This window comes from Gobio gobio (genome assembly GCF_949357685.1).
Source record: "Gobio gobio genome assembly, chromosome: 22".
NCBI classification, from domain to species: domain Eukaryota; kingdom Metazoa; phylum Chordata; class Actinopteri; order Cypriniformes; family Gobionidae; genus Gobio; species Gobio gobio.
The window spans coordinates 37,150,319-37,171,731 of record NC_137118.1 but is presented as its reverse complement, the minus strand read 5'-3'; the positions used below and the strand labels follow the sequence as shown (position 1 = coordinate 37,171,731).

The 21,413-nt window shown below is 39.7% G+C and overlaps 1 protein-coding gene across 1 annotated transcript in view; it reads right to left on the bottom strand.

The window, feature by feature from the left end:
* kirrel3a (kirre like nephrin family adhesion molecule 3a) overlaps positions 1–17,948 on the bottom strand; it is a 272,338-nt gene extending 254,390 nt beyond the window's left edge. The window contains exon 1 of the mRNA XM_079804114.1: positions 17,894–17,948. Within this exon, the coding sequence (XP_079660240.1) occupies positions 17,894–17,942 (49 nt within the window). The 5' untranslated portion in view covers positions 17,943–17,948. The remainder of the gene's footprint in view (positions 1–17,893) is intronic.
* Positions 17,949–21,413: the final 3,465 nt, after the last annotated feature.

Below are 21,413 nucleotides of genomic sequence, written 5' to 3'. Positions count from 1 at the left end.
AGACAAATTATATCTCATGTAACCACTACAGAGACATCAGAGCCAGCGGCAAGGAAAGGCTGCTCTCGTCGGGGTTAACGAGCGCCGCTGATTGCCTGGATCTCACAACTCCGAAAACGTCATATAAAATGTTAAAATAGGCACTATTTTTATAAATAAATCACATATTTGAGCTTTAAACATCGCCTGAAAAGTCTTAAAACTACGTTTGGTCACACATTAACAGTAGTATTTTTACAAAAAAGATGTCAAGTGTGAACACGGCCCATGTCAGCCATTTCTCAACGAGACAAGCCTGGCAGAAGCCCCTCCCATGACGCAAATTTGCGTCCGTTGGAAAGTGAATGTCACGCGCGAATGAAGCGAGTAAACTCAAAATGTTCAAGCGTCCAACTACACGCGAAATTTCTATATTTTCATTAACAATTCCAGTCTCGCACAAGAACTCCGGTCTGACACACGTGTGATCTCACGTTGACACTCCTCGCGTGTGTTTGGTTGTGAAACTAATTTGCGGACGGGACAGAGCTGTTGGCGATTCTTCCTCTTGTACAGTCATGTGAAACCTCCTGTCGCCGATCCATCGTGCAGTGTGAACACAGCAGCAACTGAATGCTACCACAGATAGTCATGCAGTGAGAATAGAGCAGTGATCCGACGAGTTTGAAAATTGTGCAGTCTGAACTCGGCATAAAAAGACAACCATCCGATTTGCCTGTTTTATGGATCTTTAAATTGTAGCGAATGTAGCAATTATGGGCGCAGACATATAGATGAAGGAATCTCCAAATGATTCGATCAAATAAACATCCCCTTCACAAAGCCCAATTCAGCTCCAGACCCCAGGAAATCGACCATCGATCACGAGAGAGATGGAGGCTCGATTCTGCCCGGAGCTTCCAGTTATAGAAAATAATTAACCGACTTCCTATGGACTTGTGACCAAAACTTAGTTAAAGAGGACAAAGGACTCGTTGTGATCACAAGACAAAGAAACAACCAGATCTCTGTCTTTTCAATGACCGGTAAATGAACTCCACGTGACACAGCTAAAACTCCAAGCAAACTCACAGAAACTGTTACATATGGAGTGCATCAAATCACTGATTATTGGACTTTCCTTCAAATAGCCTTCGACATAGCTTGTTAGTGTGTTTACAACTGATACACGTGACTATTATGCATGTATATTACTCCCAATTCATGCAATTATATAACTATTGAATGAGTGGATGAAAAGGCACTGTGTTTGATACCTGTGTGTTCGTATGGGTATAATCCAACAGATGAGCTGAATGAAATCTATATAGAATTGATCATGTCCTTGTAGTAAGAAATTAGGTCTAAATTTACTCCCTGATTAAGAGCAGGAAACTGAATTACTATAGATAACCCAATTTTATGGGAGGGGTGGAGACACAGTCACCCCTGAAGCCTAATTGGCCAGAACCCATCCAGGGGATGGGCAAATATTTGAGTTTAACCTGGCTGTTAAATAGTGTTTCACTATTGTTCGGATATTAATATCCGCTGTAGAGTTGATATTTACGGCCCGTTCAAATGAACGCTGGAAGAGTCATTTGCTCGGCTGTAAAATAGACTCAAAATTCCCTATGAATTCATTAATTCATTCATTTGAGCTAAATATACATGTTTCCCTTTAACAGAGCCCTCATTAAGTTCTTACATATCGGCGGACGAATAAGTTAAGGTGTAAACATTAATTCTGAATTATTTATAAATTATAGTGTCATTCGAGTCTCATTTTAATTCAATTCCCCGTTGAGTTATTATTTTATCTGACTCAGAGTCTACAAAATAAAGCAAAATAAAACATTAATCAACTAAACATCAGTTAACTGGATAAAAATATGCTAAAAGACAACACACCAACATGAGAGAAATGCTAGACACAAAGTTATTTATAATGTCATATGTGTCTCATCATTGTACAGGTCACAGTGGAATATTTAATTAAAGTAATCAACAGCAAATTGCATTCCTCACTAGTCAGGTCTTGGCTTAACATTGCAATTAACAGTGTTGTTATATTATTAGCGTTTTTATGCATTTATTAAGTGAGAACTACATTATATCAAAGTCAAACATAAAAATAGATGGAAATGAGAAATAATATCTAACTCACCATCTAATGTCTACACACCATCTAATATTTAAGAATGATAATGATATATCATGCATCCCTAATTCAAAATTAAAATTGTTTAAAATTAAACTATAATTTAAACCTACTGTATATGCATCACAAGTAATGATATTTTCACATGAACAGCTTCAATGGGACTACTGAAGAAAGAAATGAAAAATTAAAATGAGTTCAGGTCGATCCATTTTTGCAGCTAAAGCTCTATGCGGACGAGATTAGATTTACAGAGAGAGGTGGGGTAAAGTCATTATTACCAGAGCTTCTCAGTGATTTTAGTCAGCATGTGCCATCTCAGTAACCATTACGGACAAAGTCAGTAAAGATTACGGCGACTTTTACCTTCTCTAAAAAGGTCCGGAAAAATTACCTCAGGTAATGCTAATCCTGTGCGCATAGACTAGCTGTAAATATGTACATAAATATTCTGTCTTTTCAAGTATTTTTCTGCTGTTTTTCAAGTATGGAGTAGAAGCATTCAGAAGCGCTGGGACAAGTCTGTGGCAAAGTGTTTTCTGCATACCATTCAGATCCAAATGAAGGTCGAAAGCACTTGTTAAAGGAGCACTCCACTTTTTAAAAAAAAAATTGGCTCATTTTCCAAATCCCCTAGAGTTAAACAGTTGAGTTTTACAGTTTTCTAATCCATTCAGCCGGTAGAACTTTTAGCATAGCTTAGCATAGATAATTGAATCTGATTAGACCGTTAGCATCTCGTTTAAAAATGACCAAAGACTTACAATATTTTTCCTATTTAAAACTTGACTCTTCTGTAGTTACATCGTGTACTAAGACCAACGGAAAAGTTGCGATTTTCTAGGCCGATATGGCTAGGAACTATACTCTCATTCCAGCGTAATAATCAAGGAACTTTGCTGCCGTACAATGGGTGCAGCTGGTGCAATGATATTACGCAGCAACTGAAAATAGGCTAACTTCTGTCAACATAACCAACGTGAGAACCTGCTTGCACAGGGAGCAAGCTGGGGACTATTTTCAGGCGCTGCATAATATCATTGCGCCTGATGCACCCATGGTACGGCAGCAAAGTTCCTTGATTATTGGTCATTATTGAGCGAGATGCTAACGGTCTAATCAGATTCAATGATCAATGCTAAGCTATGCTAAAAGTGCTACCGCCAGACCCGGAGATCGGCTGACTGGATTAGAAAACGGTAAAACTCAACTGTTTAACTCTTGGGGAGTTGGAAAATGAGCCTATTTTCAAAAAAAGTGGAGTGTTCCTTTAAAGGCACGGAACTTCTTTTAGCTTTAGGTAAGTGCCTATTACCAACAGAATCCAATCAGAATTTAAATAAAATGTGAAATGACATTACTCCATCTACCCTTGTCAAACTAATCCTGTCCGAAAAGGGCTTAAATGTCTTTTACAGGAAGGAAAGAAAGCTTAAAGTCTTCATGGTACAATGAAGGAAAAATGGAGATTTCTCATTATATGTCCCCTTTAAAAGAAACATAAACTGATCACACTCCAAGTCTCCTGAGCTATGAAACAGCAGCATCTGGGAACAAACAGGATGTTCAAACTCCTTAAAGGCTGTTTGTATCTTAAAATAATTATTTTTAAGAAAACGGAGAAAAATAATGAGTGAGAGAAAACGAGAGAAGGTGTAAATCTTAATGTATTTCTGTTTTTCTCAGCTCAATATGACACCAGGAGTGGCAGCAGATATATGATAATGTCTTCACGGAGAGAAGATGCATGAAATGAAAGTACAAAGCTGTGAACGATATTCTAATGGACTCTCAGGGTTTTATTTGTTGTTCAGAATGTTTTCACACCTTTAGTCCCATTTAAAAGAAACGCGCACGTATGGATTTCCATCAGTCTTGTCTCCCTCCTTCCCTGTCTGCTGTCGTCTTTACCTCCCAGATGATCATTTGCACCAGAGTCCCATTAGGGATGTTGTAACACAGCAGTCCGTCTTTTGCTATTTACCAAACCTGCTTCCATCATCTAACGCACAGCAGAGGCAAGAGTTGGACCATTAGCACTAGGACGGGGAACCCCAAGGGCCAGAAACAGGACCACATGCCTGGTACAACCACACAGCTCAGCAATACGCACCATACAGCCGACCTACAAATGAATTCCGAGAGAGCACATTTATGGGCTGCGAGCAATCAGGAGCTGTAGGGGTTAAGGAGAATGCAGTGGCAAGTTAAAACACCCTCCTCAAAAGTTTCCTGGCCAGAAACAGCTTCCGATTAGCCAGAGTGTGTCCATCCAGAATTCTCCACCTGAAAAATGCACTTTGAATGTTCGTGCTTCAAAGCCGAAGATGATTTAGCTGGACTCCCAACCTTCGCACTGATGCATGTCCCTGAAAATGAGCTTTGCGGATGTTCCGAAAAACTGCTAGGGCTGTAGAAATGACAATAAATGAAAAAAAACCATCTACAGATATATAGAGCGCTGCCTCTGATTTAGAAAGTGGTAAGTGCTGTAAGGCCACCCACATTAGTCATATCCTCTGGGACCTTGATCTTCAGCACGTCTAGATGGTGTCACATCATTCCGTACGCTTAGAGAATTAGACGGCGTTCACGAGAGGACCTCTGACGGAGAGCCTATTAATTATGCATTTATGCTTTATCGGTGCCTATGGGGCGAACCTGGCTCCCTAGTTTTGTTTTCTAAAATGTTTATTTGTGCAAGCGCATTTAAGTCGCTTGAAAATGGTCCTCTTTTGTTCTCCTCCATAATAAATTCATTCCTTAAATGGAAGATAAACAACCACATACAGTCAAGGCTCATGATAGTGAATTCAGGGTAATGTATCATTTCATGCAGATTTTCTGCCGAGACCCTCAGAGATGCACAATAATTCATGCAAAGTGCATTTTACTCTTTTTCTTTTTTCTGTTGGAAATCGTTGATGCAAGTATAAACACTTGAAGTTACAACATATTCCACTCCTTTAGTCCTTTGGAGAAATATCTTCAGTAGAGGAGTTAGAAAAGGTTTTAGCAGCCCAAAGGGAAATATTTCGGCAGCATGAAAATACAAGCAGCTGTACATGAACCTCTGAAGAAATAATTTCGTTTCCATTTAGCAGAGGTCAGCTGGACTCTGTGCCTGTCAATAAATATCGATGTTACAAAATTACAGCAGCACTCTTCGGTTCTCCGGCGTCTTTGTTGTTTCTGCTGAATTACTATCAATAAATGTAAAGTTGAGTTATTGTTAATGTTCTCGCCGGAAAAAAATATCCGTTATCAAAAAGCTGCAGAAGCCTTTTGTCTCACAAAAGAATCAAGCTCTGCCTGTCAAAGTTGAGGCGTGCCTGTCGACTCCTCCTCAACCTCGTTTCATCTTTCTCTAGCAATCATAAAAAAAGGCTTTCAAACAGGAAATGGAGCTTTCAGTCCTGAAAAGCTGTCAGGCAAGAACACATAGTTGCACCTTTAGTTCAGTCTCACCTGCTTTGCTGTACCTCAAGCGATGTCATTCGACAGATGCATCATTTTCAAAGCGCACTTAAGAAGACAGGGTTCAGCCTAAAAAAACACCATGTTCTCCAGGTCTGTCTGCGTGCTATCTGATCTGACTTCATGGCTTTTATAAGATTACTGCCCAGTCGTTCTTCATTATAGACCATTATCAGTATTGATAAGGTGAAAATAAAGTGCACTTAGCTCACAGATTTTCTGTTTATCGGCCCATTCTCTGCTCAAACCGCAAAGGACTGACAAGATCTTAACAGAATCTTGCTTTGGCTCCGGTGTCGTCCATTGCTTCATTCGTTTGCCGGACGTATCTGATATTAAAAGAAGCCGCTTTTGAGTTTTTTGGCTTACTCGAAGCAGGAGGAGTCAATTCACTCAAGCTGCACCATTTAGCTTTGGTCGGCTGCCAAGCAGGCGTGCCGGACGGATGCGTCTGCGCTTCATGTGTGATTTTCTGCGGATGTTTCAGAGCTGCTGATTGAATCAGAGTTCTCCTTTATTAAATCATAGCACCACAGCAATTGACGCAGCCATTCAAAACGAGCTCTTCTTAATGTACAGATGGCTTCGTTTACTGTGCTGAAAAAGGCACGGCTGTAATGCGCTTAACAGAAGTTGCTCGGTGGTAGTCTAGGGGTTTAGACGCGAGTCAAAGACAAACACTAAGTCTCGAACAACATTTTCTGAGATAAAATCACTAATCAAAGTACAGTCTCTAAAAAAGAATTCAGTGGCTTAGTAAATATCACAGTAAAAATTAACTTTATTAACTTAATAAAATCTCTGAATATCATTTACTTGATGGTTTGAGTTGAACATACCAAAATAATTGACTAAAATCCAACAGTTAATTTTGTCAAAAATGTACATTTATATTTAAGTTTTTTTCACTAAAAAATTATTTAATTTACACTTAAAGATGTCATGAACTGTCTTTTATATATATATATATATATATATATATATATATATATATATATATATATATATATATATATATATATATATATATATATATATATATATATATATATATATATATATACTGTTGTCTGAGGTCAAATTATGACGTCTGAGTGGTTTTTACATTCAAAAATATCATAATGAATAATAAGTAATAGGCTATATTCTGCCCTGGTTTTGAGGCTCTCTCATGGAACGCTTGGTTTTTATGGGCATGCCGCTCTGAAGACTTGGAAGTAAACCCCCACGGCTAGGATTGGATAAGATTTGAATATTTAATGAGCTTCAGCTCCCATGTCAATACATGTGGGAATTGTTTTGTAAGCGTGTGGGAAACGGCAACCGGAATGAAATCGCCCACAGGACTCGCAAATTGTCTTTATCAAACAAACACAATGATTTATCTCTCATCCACTCGTGATTGATTGGAATGTTATTTTTGTATTACTTGGCCCACCTGATCGGTGGATATAACCATGAACCGTACACACACACACACACACAAACACACGCACACACGCCTAAGCCTCAATTGTAGAGTCAGACAAATCCACATGTTCAAAACTTCCGCGATTGTATTTTTCCTTCAAACAACAAGTCAAGAGAGCGAACAACGCACATCAAGAAAGGAATGTTATTTCACTATAAAAGATTATGTTTTGGTAGCCCGTCTGGAAAACGCATAGCCCCGGGACATTGGGCTTTGCGAGCCCTGGCCCATACATGCCCGAGTCTGATCCCAAATCGCAATGAACCAACAAAACCACAAATAAAGGATTATTCCGGCTTTGACAAGAATGTATTCATATTTAACACACACTGAAGAAATGTATTACGTTGAAGGAATTGAAAATAATCAAAGATATTTGATATTTGAAATCCAACAAAGAAATTTGCTTTACTGTTGTCAACCCCCATTTCCTTATCAGAAGGGCCATCTGGAAGACAATATAGAGGCCTGTATGCCAAATGGGTGTCACACCTTTACAGTGGGAGAAGTTTGGTCTGAGTGGTCATTTTAAATGAATACATTTGGTTTCAGTCACATGGTCAAGGAATAGATAAAAGAAGATTGGAAATGTTGCTCTTTGTCTCTTTTTCTCTGGCTTCCCTTCTTTGCTCTCTTCCCCCCCCTCTCTCTCTTTCTCTCTCTCTTTTTCTATCCCTCAGGTAACATTTTATTCATGCTGTGTACGATTAATGGTATAAGTTTATTATTTCATAACTCCTTTTTGAAACTATTTTAAGTTTAACCATAACCAGATTTTGTCATTAAATCCTTTCTATTACAAATACTGTGCTAACTAGTTTTGATTTGGCATTGACTTTGAAGTGCTCCCCATTGCAATACAATATAGTCACATTATAGCAAAGCTCTTCCAAATATTTTGCTATTGTAACTGCACTTATCTCCGTCGTTGGTATAAGTTGCAGTGGGCAGAAATAGACGAGAAATGTACAGTTATCTTCCATCTTTCTGATAACGTTTCTTTAGTCTTCTGGCAACCCTGCAGATTGAACCATCTGCAGGAGTCCACTCTTACAACGTTTACTCGATTAAAACAATGCACCCCTTCCCCACCCTCCGCAGAGATGACGACTCGACGGTTGAGTGAGCACGGGCTGTTTGAATTCTCTTCAGTCTCCAGAGAAGTTCTTTCTTCTCAGCGTCGCAGAATTGGTGCATTTCCTCTGTGAAATTCGGGTTTGGGAAACACCTGATGATGCCTTGCCTAAAACATGACTTTATTTCTAAAGTTAAGGAATATAATTAATTCGGATGATAAAATGTTCTCAGAATTGTGCACTGTTTGTTTATTAGCAGGTTATCGAGTCAGGCTAGCATCTTTCAGCTATGAGGGAAACGCAGGATGGCGGTCTGAAGTTCAAAGTCCACCCACAGAGCGCAAGTCCATCTCAGGTTCAAGAACCAGCGTTGAAACGTTGGAAATGGGAATAACAGACCGGTTAATTACACTTGAATTACTTTTAAATGTTTAATTTTTACTTTTAAAATGTTTGTTAAATGAGTTTTAATGTTGGCAATATTGTATACATGTCAAAACAGTAATATATCCTGTATTGCTGTACTCATCGACAATAAAGACCAATGTCATGTAGCTATAAGTGTGGTTGTGTGGAGTATTTTACAAAGGTTTAGAGGAAATTAAATTTAATATAAAAGTTATATTATAAAAGTTAATATTACTCATAAATAAAATAGTTGGTTTCTACTATCCATTTCAACTTAATTTGATTTGTTAATGTACCGAATGCAGTTACTCAGATGGTTTTGGCTTTACTCATTTCAAACGGTGTATGTAATTGATTTCACTGCTTTAAAATGTACTCAATATTTTTAGTGAAAAATGTTTCACCAAAAATATTCAGTAAATCATAGTAAAAGTTTTTAGAGTATATAGTATAGGGTAACTCTGTACTTTTAAGAGCACCGACCGAAAAACAATTCACATTAAATCAATCGGTGCCAAATTTCGGTACCTGAGAACGCAACTGGTGATATGGACTAATGTCTTTGAATATTAAACCGCAAAAAGAAATACGAGTCTTTTCAATACGAGTCCTGCATGTCTCTGTGTGAATGAATGGTGCAGACGCGCAGTTTAATTTACCTCACACACACACACTGAATCACGCTTGACGGTCGTGTGTTTCCATCTCATGGACATGAACGTCATCTCCAGAGCTGCTCTGAGAGTCACTTCATGAGCATTTTACCGTTTCATTTTAGGAAAACTACCATCATATCATAAACACACAGAAACTCAACGGCCTTCCCATCAACCCATCAAAATAAAAGTTTGGTTTAACTTATTACTGTTGTACAGTATAATTTAGATACCGTATCAATGTAATACTAACACTAATGTAATAATAATAAATTATCAAAACTTTATTTTTTAAGTAATAAATCACAAACGGACAGTATAAAGCTCAGTTGTGCAGCACTTTGTTTGACCAAAAAGTTTGTTTCGTTAAATTAAAACATCAATTAAATTAATGTTTTATATCTTCATTTTGATTACCAGAAAATACACAACACTGTGTGTGTGTGTAGGGGGTACCTCAAGGGCCATTTGGAATTCCTAAAGACAGAGGTGTGGATAGTCCTGAAGGCCTGTGGGCCAAAATGTGTGTCACACCTTTACAGTGGGGGAAGATGCAATTATCTGATTGGTCAGTTTGAATGTCTCACATTTGGGTTTCAGGCACATGGTCAAGTAAAGGATAAAAGAAGATAAAAGTAACTGTTGCTCTGTCTCTCTGTTATTCTCTGACCCTCCCCTTTCATGGGGCCTGCTCTTTGGCTCCTCTCTCTTGATTCTCTGGCTCTCTCTTCTTGGGGCCTGCTCTTTGGCTCCTCTCTTTCTTTGCCTCTGCTTTTCTTTGTCTCTTTCTCTCTATACTTCCTCTCTCTCTCTCTCTCTCTCTCTCTCTAATATGCTACCTATTGCAATACAATATTGTCACACTATAGCAATGCTCTCCCACATATTTTGCTATTGTAACTGCGCTTATTTCTGTCATTGGTATAAGTAGCAGTGGGTGGTAATAGACAAGAAATGTACAGTTTTCTATCATCTTGCTGATAACGTTTCTTTAGTCATTCGGCAACCCTGCAGCCTGAACCACTGTAGGCGAACCACCCTTACACAGTTATTGAGGTAACATCCTTTAAGTAACAAAAAAGGTAGCGTTGGGTACCGGTACTGAATTTCAGGTTAAAATGTGAATGGTTCCCAACCCCAAGTCTCACAGGCTTTGCCAGATTTCGCAAGATAGAGCACTAGGGAACTACTCTGCTAAAACATCTGGTTTATACAAGAAGACTTAAACAAACGACTACATTTACATCCAAAAGATCTATTGAAAAACTAGAGCGAGTTCTTCTGAGAGCTATCACAAGGCTTCTTCGTTTCAGACTAGCAGGAAATAACTCATCATTATTGAAACATTTTGCATGCTTTACTGAGACCTGACCACTGCAGACACCACCGAACACAAGATAACAAGGCTTCGCCTCTCAAGTCTCCAGAGAGTAAACTTGGGTGTTGGGCCTCTTTCAAGAAGAACATTATTAGAGGTTCTTTATGGGAAATGCTTTAAGGCTTTAAGATCTGCCTAGAACGAAGAGAGACAACACAGAGACGCATGCTGAGAACAATTATTATAAGCTCCCGTGGCGACTACTTGCAGTTCCCATCAAAAGATGCCATCAAAGCATTCGGTTTACTAGCACAAAATAATGAAGAAGTATTAACCGCGCCTCACGGGGTTCGGATCACACAACACTCCCGATAGAAAGAAGCCTTCCTCTGCGGCAAAGCAGCCTGTGTTTTGAAATTGGTCACTCTGAAGAACACCGCCAACCTCTTATTAGAAATGTGGCCGCAAAGCAATCCGGGGATTTGGAAGGTGAAGTTACAACGGCAGCTGTTAAGGATGCATTGTTACCACAGAAAAACATACACAAAATTATCTGAAGGTAGGAGGACAGTAACCCCACCCTCAATCGCTGTTGTGTAGTCAGAGGATTGATTTGCATTTAAATAAGCCAGGCTTATGCTTGTATTGTGGCACTCATCCGTGCTGTGGTAAACAGGCTCGCTATGTAATGCCACCAGACTCCAGGCCTGTCAATCCAGGTGTGCAATTGTCCGCGGCCCAAACTTCCTGCAGACACAGAAGCCCCTATCAGATCAAGCATTTCACGTCCAGCAACATAAATCTGTACGGAATTTACCAGGCCTGCTTAAGTCTATCTCCCAGAGTCTGTCAGGACTACAACCAAACAACTTCTTGCAATGCGACGCAAATATGTGGCGGCGTCACATTGATTCATAGCTGCAATATAGTGCGAGAATAAAATGATGCTGATGTTTTTTTAAACTACCCCCTTCAGCAAATTAGAGAGAGAAATAAATGATCAAATGATTGATTGTGCAGACTGAGGAAAAATAAGCTCATATACACAGATGAACTGCCACCCACATACACAACAGGGACCCGCACACACACACAGGATTGCTCATATACAAACATGTCAAGAAATGACTTTGTTATTACCTGCTTGGATCTAATTAGGCCTGTCGATGCTTCAGTGTGGGTGAGGAGAAAGAAACTTTGATGAAAAGTGTTAAGTGACATTTAAGAAAATCTGACGGTCCTCAAGCTTTAATTTGATCTAATTAACCCGGAGACAAGTAGAGCAGCAGTTCTGCACTCGAAACCGTCAGGTTACGAGATGAACGCGAGCTGGAACCGCTGATGAAATGTTAAAGTCTTTCTTGGCCCCGTAACAAATAGCCTTTCCTTTTGTTTTACGAGTATTGCCCATGCATCCTGGCCGGCATCTGTGGAAATGCCATCGGAATGATGGCAAGCCGGCGAAAATAACATAAAGCTCTTTCTATCTCTGCCGTCTCACTGAGTTGTGATTTTCTCTTCACTTATTTATGGGCTAATCCGTCTCTGTCTGACTCAAATCAAATTACATAAAAAACAAATAGAGGAGAGAGCAGATGGAGGCTGACCCCCATCCACATGGGCCGAGCCGAAGTCGGGAACGCACTCCGCCTCATTCCCGGGCTGACCCGGCCCGAGTCGAGCCATCACACTCAAACGGACAGAAAGAAGGATGAGACCAGCTGGGAGAAAATTGGTGTTTACCTGGGTGCTTCACAGTGCAGATTACACTTATATACCACATTGCCAGCTGAAGCTTAAATGCGCCTTTGAGGCAATGGAGAGTTCAGAGATGTTGTAAAATAAAAGAAACAGGTGGGAGAAAATTTAAGCATCTACAAACAGGAAAAGATATACAGCTCTGCATCTGTAATGCTTGGACAAACTGTCCTTGAAAGCACACCATGATACCTTTCAGAATCTTCAGTATGAGTGAAAGCCCTCAGAGATGATCTTATCATTCCTTCTATGTTCAGGGCTCAAAAATAAGGACTGCCTGATGGCCTGGGACCAACGTGAAAGACGCTCAGGACAGCTGATAGAATCGACACTGGCCTGAATGGTCCAGTGTTGCGGCACGCAAATTTATCATTTGCTCATTGGGCCTCATTCATGAAACACGAGCAGAACGAATTTGTGTGCAAATCGTTCGTAAAGCCACTCTGAAGCAAATTTTCGGATTCACGGAAATGTTCGTATTTTCAGAATGTTAGTAGGTACGAAAGAAATTTACACCTGCTCCCTACCACGTGTAAATGGTGCGTAAAACATTTGAATGTTTTGTGTTCTATTTTAGGCAAACTGATGACATTGCATTTTGATGCACTATGTACCATAATAATATTTCAAGTTGAGTTGATTTGCCCCGTTTTTTTTTTTTTCAACGTTGGGTAATAGTAGCGCTCATCACTGTCACTTTTTACCCAGCCATCCAATTCTGTATCATAGCAACCAAAGTATCTCAGCTGGAAAAACGGTCCCCTCACAAAACACTTTAAGCGCCACCAGCTGGCCGTTTTCAGAAGAGCACCAGGCGTTTTTTAGCTGGCTAAAAATGCTTTGGTGGACACATGATAATTGAATATTTATTGCTAGGCATATGGTCAATTAGTTTCTTTAGTATTTATGCAAAATACTGGAGCCAAACCTGAGAAAGAAGATTCCACAGCGTTCCTGGCCACGTCATTTGCAGTTGTAACTCATGGGCGGGGATTATGCTAATTATGAATGAGCATGCACACGCGTCCCATTTGTGAATATTTGGAATTCATTAATATACACACGTTTAACTACTAAATAAATTTGTGGTATACAAAGCGTCTCTGAATCTGTTGGAGAGTTTTCGTTACTCATTACTCAGAATTTGCTCATATATTTACAAAAGTTTCATGAATGAGGCCCATTGTTTTCAAATCTTGCCAGTGTAATCAATCAAATTATTTTAAATCATTTATGCGCAAGAAGGCACGAAAAATAACAATTCTGCACTTGCGCACTCTGAGACAATTGAAAACTGGCGCGACGTATGACATCCGACGTAGCATAAGCGTTTTGAACTGCGAGAGGTCTGGCAGAAGCTAGATATTTTACTTTATAATGTTTTAAATATGGATATTTTTCTGACACAAATGCATCAATTCGCTTCAGAAGGCCTTTATTAACCCCCGGAGCCATGTGGATTACTTGCATAATGGATGGATGCACTTTATTGGGCTTCACTGCTTAGACTAGCCAGGACATTTTTATATAACTCCTATTGTATTTGTCTGAACGAAGAATGTCATATACACCTAGGATGACTTAAGGCCAGTCATGGGGTAATTTTCATTTTTGGGTGAACTATCCCTTTAAGTGAACATAAATAGCTGGGATAAAACCAGATGTCTGACAGCAGCCTAATATACTTGCTGCCGTCTTTGTTCTTAATGTCAATCATACAACAAAGAAAAAGTGAAAATCACTCACTTCTCTTGGCTGAATCACTTTTTTGCGGCTTTAATAAGAATCAGTGTACACTTAATTCCTACATTGAAGACTATGCATTGTTATTTTACATTTGATGACTTGATTCAGTTTCTGTGGTGTTTCTTACATGAATACTATGTTAGTACCTACCTGAAAAACTTTTGTATCATTGTTCTATTGTATTTATTTGTGCTATTTATTCTTATTTTATTAACGATTGTTAACTTGCCTTTATACTACGGGGCTGTTGAATGCTTGAATCTGATTTGCTGACGATCGTTCTAAGGTGTGCAATAATTTTCAGGGAAACGCACTGCAAAAATAGTTCAAGGCAGGTCTTGACCGCATTACAGTTCCATATTCGCCAAATAATTCCAGTTATTTCAAATGTCTTTTCAGCATACAACAACAAAAGAACCAAAACAAAGCGACACTGACCAAGCAAAGAAATATAGTAAACGATAGAATAAAAACGACAAATGATTTCCTTGTTTTTCCCACAGATTTACGTTTAATTATGTACGTAATATACTCTTTTTCTCACGTTTTCTCTGCTCTCCCACTCAAACACACACACATATACTACGGACACACACTCACACAGAAGCGTGTTGTCAGCCCTGCTCTAATGATTTTATCAGTAAAATAGTTGAGCAAATTAAAAGCTACATGATATTTCTCACTAATGAGGTAATAAAGGCGCTGTTCTTACAGTTTTGTATTAGTAGATGCTGCTGTCGAACACTGTTGAAAGAGATGCACACACTGAGCCTGAGTTAAATTCACATAGCTCACTCTCTCTCACTCTTATAACTCACTGCATTAATAACTGCATTAGTGTGCTATCAATGGCTCAAGCCTCTGTTACCAGCTCTAAAATTATGTTTTGGAATTAGCAACGGAGGCTTGGGTTTAGATGTGTGAGAAATTAATCCTGCACACAAGAGCATTTTAAAGACAAAACCTGACAAATGTCTTGAAATAAATCATCTGAACAATGTTTTGAGGTGTGGTAACTGTAGTACAAGCGGAAAAATAATTCAGCGGCCCGTCGTCAATTATACCTTACTTAATAATGTCGGACAGAAAGAGCAAGACTGATACTGAATTCAGAATGAACCTCGCAAAAGACTTAAAAATGAAATAAAATGCTGCATGAACTCAACCAATCAGCATCTTCAGCGCCAAAGTCCCACCCCCGAAAGTTCTTGAACTTTGAAAAAGTAATACCCCGCGAGTGGGTATCTTAGGAGGGGGAAATATTTACCCGGAACTTTAGACCCTGGTTCCTGCGGTGGAAACACACTGAGTACCACCCCAAAGTTCCTAGTTCATGGGGAAAGTTCCTGCGGTGGAAACGCGGCTTTAGTTCAGTAGTTTTTCCAATTGATTCCAAAATTGGAATCGAGAGTTGTGAAATTTCTCTAATATCTACAATTTTGGTGCCGTAACAACCTTATTTATTAGAATACAAGGTTATGCAGGGCAAAAACAACAAAAACAATTACTTTTTTTGTGCAGGGTGAGTAAAAAAAAACGAGTTTTATCCAAGCAAAAAAAGCACTGACTACACAAAGGTGCTCAGTTTCCAGTATTGTCAGAGTGCCACAGCTGTAAAAATGTATCCTACGTAATACAACCCAAACCGCTTAGAGATAAAAGGCCAAGGTGGCTTGTCAAACAACAGCCGAGATGCCCCCACGGTCCATGTTTTATGAAAGACAAGCTCTGATTACAATATAATTGTTAGCAAGCGTTGACAGCATCTTGTATAACAGCGTGTGGGCTGCACAAACCCATGCAGCACTACACTGCCCCCACGGCTGCAAGACACTGCTGACAATGCTGATGGTGTTTATGACACTTAAAGAGGAAACATGATGCCTTCTGCAGCAATCAGGAAGTTGTGGAGTGCGGTGGGCGGGATCTGAAGTTCAATATTTGCTCAGTTCAACATGCCCCACACGACTATTAAAACGTGTGACAGAGCAAAAGTAAAACTAAAACGTTGCACTTGTTTCGCCGAACTCTCTTGAGTCTCTTTGAGTTGGTCCGCCCGAGGGTCCATTACACGGGGTCCTTGGCTGCTCCTTGTTCAGTGAGAGCTATAAGTGGTGTTTGGGACATGCATGAATGAGATTGTCCCCGTCGCTGCGGGGGAAAGATCTGCTGCTCCCCCTCACTGCCGGGGAGGCAGCGGGGCCGCGGCGCAGATAAAGGGATCAGATGAAGGGTGTCAGATCGCATCGACTTTTCTTCTCCTTCTGTTTCCCTGGCCACAGCACCACGATTCAACTGTCAAGAGATGCTAAATAAACCCGGCGTTCATTTGTAACACAAGAGTTGGCCATGGTTAACAAAGCGTCCCCGGGGACTGGTACAAACAAAAGGCTCACCTGATAGGATCTCGGCTCACCAGAGGAACAGTTTCTCTGACGGCGAGTATAAATAACTGTTACTCGGATTAATCTCTGGCGTAGCTGTGGAAGAAGGCGAACATTCGTTGTATGTATAGTTTCGCAAACTGTTCATGAAACGTATATCCGAGCTGAGCTGCTGTAAGGTACCAACACAAACTTGAAGCACGTATAGGAGCAGGAGGGGGCCTGCAGTATATCATCAATGTGTAAACTCGAAGTTCTGAGCCACTGAAGTGCAACACCGTGTGCATATGGCGTAAACACAACTCTGCAGGAAAAATCCTGTCAGTGTTTCCTCTCAGGTCATAAAAAATGATTTTCAGAGTGATGGCAAAGCACTCCCTCTCAAGACTCACACGAGAGGGGTAAAAAGAAAAAAGAAAAAGCCCTGCGAGGCTTAACATCTCGGCACACAGACTCATAAAAACCAGTAATAAACCAGAAAGCCTCTTGAGATTTGATGTTCATTCGCTCAAGTGTGCATGTGGGAGCCATACCGGAGGCTTTATTGCTGGTTTCAGATTCAAATGAGGAGTTTGGCCCATGCTGGACTTTAAATGTGAGCGTTCAGGGGTTCATCTTTGGGTTATTTCAAGTTCACACAATCAAACACATAATCTCAGATGTCACCGCATTTTAAATGAAAACCAGTGTGATCTCAGCTGTTATATCTACCCCAAAAGGTTAAAACCGCCAAGGAAGATGGACAACTAGGTAACAATGGATCCTAACCTCAACAAAACCCCTCAAACTTTCTCTTGTATTTTTAGGTAGGCTACAAAAATATTTGACAATCAAATAATGTGCAGTGTGAAATATACAATTACTTTTGGGGAGGGGTCAAAATCCGAATTTTGAGTATAGAACACATTTTTATTGCAGTATATTCTATAATTTGACAGCAGTCTATTCATGACCTGTTCAGCCATCAGCGCTCATTTATTTATCGCCCTGTGAATAAAATAAATGAGCTCAGACTTGTAAACTTTTCAATTTTTAATATCATGTGAAAACGTATCTATTTATATGCAGAAAGTTTGGAAGGGTGCAACCCCCACACTTCGCACACTGGTAATAGACTGGTCACATATTCATTTCTAAAGCAAGTTAAGCTACGCACGAAATATGAAGAAAAGTTGTGACTACTCCGATGAGAACAACGATTATTTGATTGCCATGTTCGTAACACAAACGATAGCCTCCATGTACAGTACAAACCTAAAACAAGCGACGGGAACGACGAACCACCACAAACAAATACCGTGTAGTCCGAAATATACAAGACAGGTAACAAATTATAAAGATCATTTAAAATGAACGAAACCCAGTTATTATGTGGGCAGCGCACTTTTCCGGCATATAAAGTAGCAGACAGGTGAATATTCATGCGTAAAAGCTATCTGTAAAAATTCCATTTACATACCGAACCCGAGCAGTCCGGAGATCAGCAGCAGCAGCATCCCGGAGCGCATCGCTGGAGTCGGTGAGGATCTCTGAGGCAATGATGCGCGCTCACTGCGGTCCTTCAAAGTTATGAGCGCTGATTTCTTCCAAAAGGTCGGTCTACTCTTTGTGAATGATCTTTCCTGCTCCTTTCTACGGTCTTTATTCTTGCTTGGACTGATGTTGGTGTTAAATGCAGCCTATAGACGCTGTTGCTCGTGCGCTGAGTCTCAAACCCGATGTGCGTTCTCTCACTCTGCCGCTCAGAGCGCACCAGTGCCCGGCTCACTCACAGTAAGCTCCATACTCTCTCACTCTCTCCATCACTCAGTGGCGGATGAGACAGCCGTAGAGAAGAGAGCGCTGAACGGCTTCGCTCCTCCTTCCCCCGTCTCCTCCTCCCAGCTCCTCTCACAGAGAGTCTGACACAAGTAAGCAGCACACAATATGAATTAACGAATTAAATGATCACTATTCTCAGTTTAGGAAAAAGATCTGGGTGGACAACGTCGTCAAAACGCCGCGCCAACTAGCATGTTCTAAGGTTGATATTTTCGTTTCGTTGTCTTAACACAGAGCAATGGAATGTTAAGGGGCTGTAGGATATTAAAACAGGTATTAAAACAACCCTACTAACTGAAAAATAACTGCGTTTAAAAAATAGACTATAACAAGTTACACAAACAGAGATATTCACCTTCCTCTTGCAGTGTCTGGCCATTACGACCGTTAAGATTTTAAATTGTCCTCGTGAGACCTGCTGGGTTCTAAAAAGGTGGGAAAACCTCCTTCCAAAACAGAGTTGGGTGAAAATAACTTGTATTCATTCGTTCGTTCATTTGATAGGGACAGTGCATGTTAATGAACATTAGTATAAAATACAAAATGTAAACAAGCTGGATTAGCAACATTGCTAACTTACATCCACACAGTCCCACAAAGACACACAACACTACATAAAAAGATTAATAACATTATTTTAAATAGTTTACACAACTGATTATCATAAGCCATACACTTTTTAAGATAATCTTTAGAAGTGTGATAAGTAAAACATTGTCTTATTCACTGCGGTAAACTTTTCCTATATTTACTCCCTATTACAGACTATTTTCCACCTTATCTTGTCATTTTAATGTGTCTTGCTTCTGGTGTCAGTCGCTTCCAGTTATTTTTAGCTGTACAAAACACCTTACTTTCCGCATTGAAAAATAAGGTGGATAGCCTGCCCCAAAGTACAGTGATTTCAGAATAAAATATTTTAATGCTTCACATTAATACAGGTTTTTGGTGTATTCATATAAAAAACATTAAGATTGCACTTGCTTTTTATTGCTGTGTGACATGATGTTTCTTACGTTTACCATTGTGACGGCTCAAACCGTCGCATGTAGGCAGAAAGAGTAATGCAAAGAAAGAAACAGACAAGAACACGTTCAAAATTGTACAGTGATTTTGCACTTTAAAACAAGTTAATACAGTTGTATGATGTATTCATCATTCTGCAATTTGACTTGGCTTTTATTGCTGTCACATGATCTTTCTTACCATGTTTGTGAAGGCTCAAACCGTGGCGTGTAGATGGACATAATTTTTTGATGTATCTATGTGCAAAACTTACTTGATTTTACTTTTTATTGCTCTCACGTTTCTTACCATATTTACCTTTTGATGGCTCAAACCATGTAATGTCGATGGAAAGAGTCATGCAAAGAAAAATAGACAATATGATTGTCACATGTCTGTCTGTTTGTTTGATCTTTCTGTTGTGTTTTGATTCTGTCACGTGTTCACTTGTCTGTTTCCTTGGTTACCCTCTTTAGTTAAGTTCAGTTCAGCTGTGTTTAGTTAATTATCTCGTTTCTGTCTCCTATTTAAGTTCTTCTTGTTCACTCAGTCTTTGTCTAGTCACTGTTGTGTTAAGCTGTTATGTTGGCGTGTTTCTCTGCCTTTCCTGTTTACCCTACCGTTACAATGATTAGAAGTGATGTGGTTTTCCAAAATTAAAAGCAAAAATCATGCTGCACTTTAAAACAAGTTCAGTTTTTTGTTTTCACATAACATAACCATTGTGATGGCTCAAACCATGGCATGGAGATAGAAAGAGCCATACAAAGAAAGAAACAGAACATGTTTTAGAGAATCTTTTCAGATTTTTGCTGTATTTAAAGGGTTAGTTCACCCAAAAATGAAAATTAACCCATACTTTACTCACCCTCAAGTCATCCTAGGTGTATAGGACATTCTTCTTTCAGACGATTAAAATCGGAGTTATATTACAAAAGTCCAGGCTAATCCAAGCATTAGAATTTGATTCGTGCTCTGTTTTTGAAGTCCATAAAAAGTGCATCTGCCCATCAAATAATGTGCTCCACACGGCTCCGGGGTGTTAATAAAGGCCTTCTGAAGCAAATCGACGCGTTTGTGTAAGAAAAATATTAATATTTAAGACTTTATCAAGAAAACTTTCGGCTGACCGCCTTCTGTGGAAAAATGTTGAATGTTGAAAGTGAAACTCAAGATGCGTACGTGACGTCATGACGAGCGTACCTGGTCGCGTTAGTCTTTCGATCGGCAGGGGAACTTTCAACCATTTTTCCATAAATTTAACAGGGAAGGCGGTCGGCCGAAAGTTTACTTGATAAAGTTTTAAATATGCATCGCTTCAGAAGGCCTTTATTAACACCACAGATCCGCGTGGAGCACGTTATTTGATGGGCAGATGCACTTTTTATGGACTTCAAAAACAGAGCAACTATGAATCCAATTCTAATGCTTGGATTAGCCTGGACTTTTGTAATATAACTCCGATTTTATTCGTCTGAAAGAAGAATGTCATATACACCTAGGATGACTTAAGGGTGAGTAAATTATGGGCTAATGTTCATTTTTGGGTGAACTATCCCTTTAATAGATATTTACCATCACAGATCTCTTGTTTGTCCTATAGTGAAACAAGATCTAGGGCCCTATCTTGCACCCAGCGCAATTGACTTTGTACACCGACGCATGTGTCATTCCTATTTTGCACCCGCGCAAAGCGCGCTTTTCCCTCCACAGAAGCACGTCACTAAACTAGTGAATGAACTTGCGCTCCCTGGGCGGTTCAGCGCAAAAAAGGAGGCGTGTTCCGGCGCAAACAATCCCTGGTGCTATTTTGCTGTTCCATTAAACAATTGGGCCACTGACCAGAAAAAACCTAGTCTAAAGTCAGTGGCGCGTTGTTCATTATGCTATTTTAAGGGCGCATGCTTGACCATAATGTATAGCGTGCACAACGCGCATACACTTTGCTCATGTAATCTACACAGATGCAACAGTTATTTTTCCAAATCATAAATTGTTACACTAAAAAAATATTAACACATGAGATGACGGAAATCATTGTGGTGTGCCACGAAGATGTGAAAAAATAGGCATAAATCTAGCTCACAAATGATTCAGGCTAATTGTAATAATTAAGGATAAGACCTGTTTGCCCAATAGTGGCAAGACATATA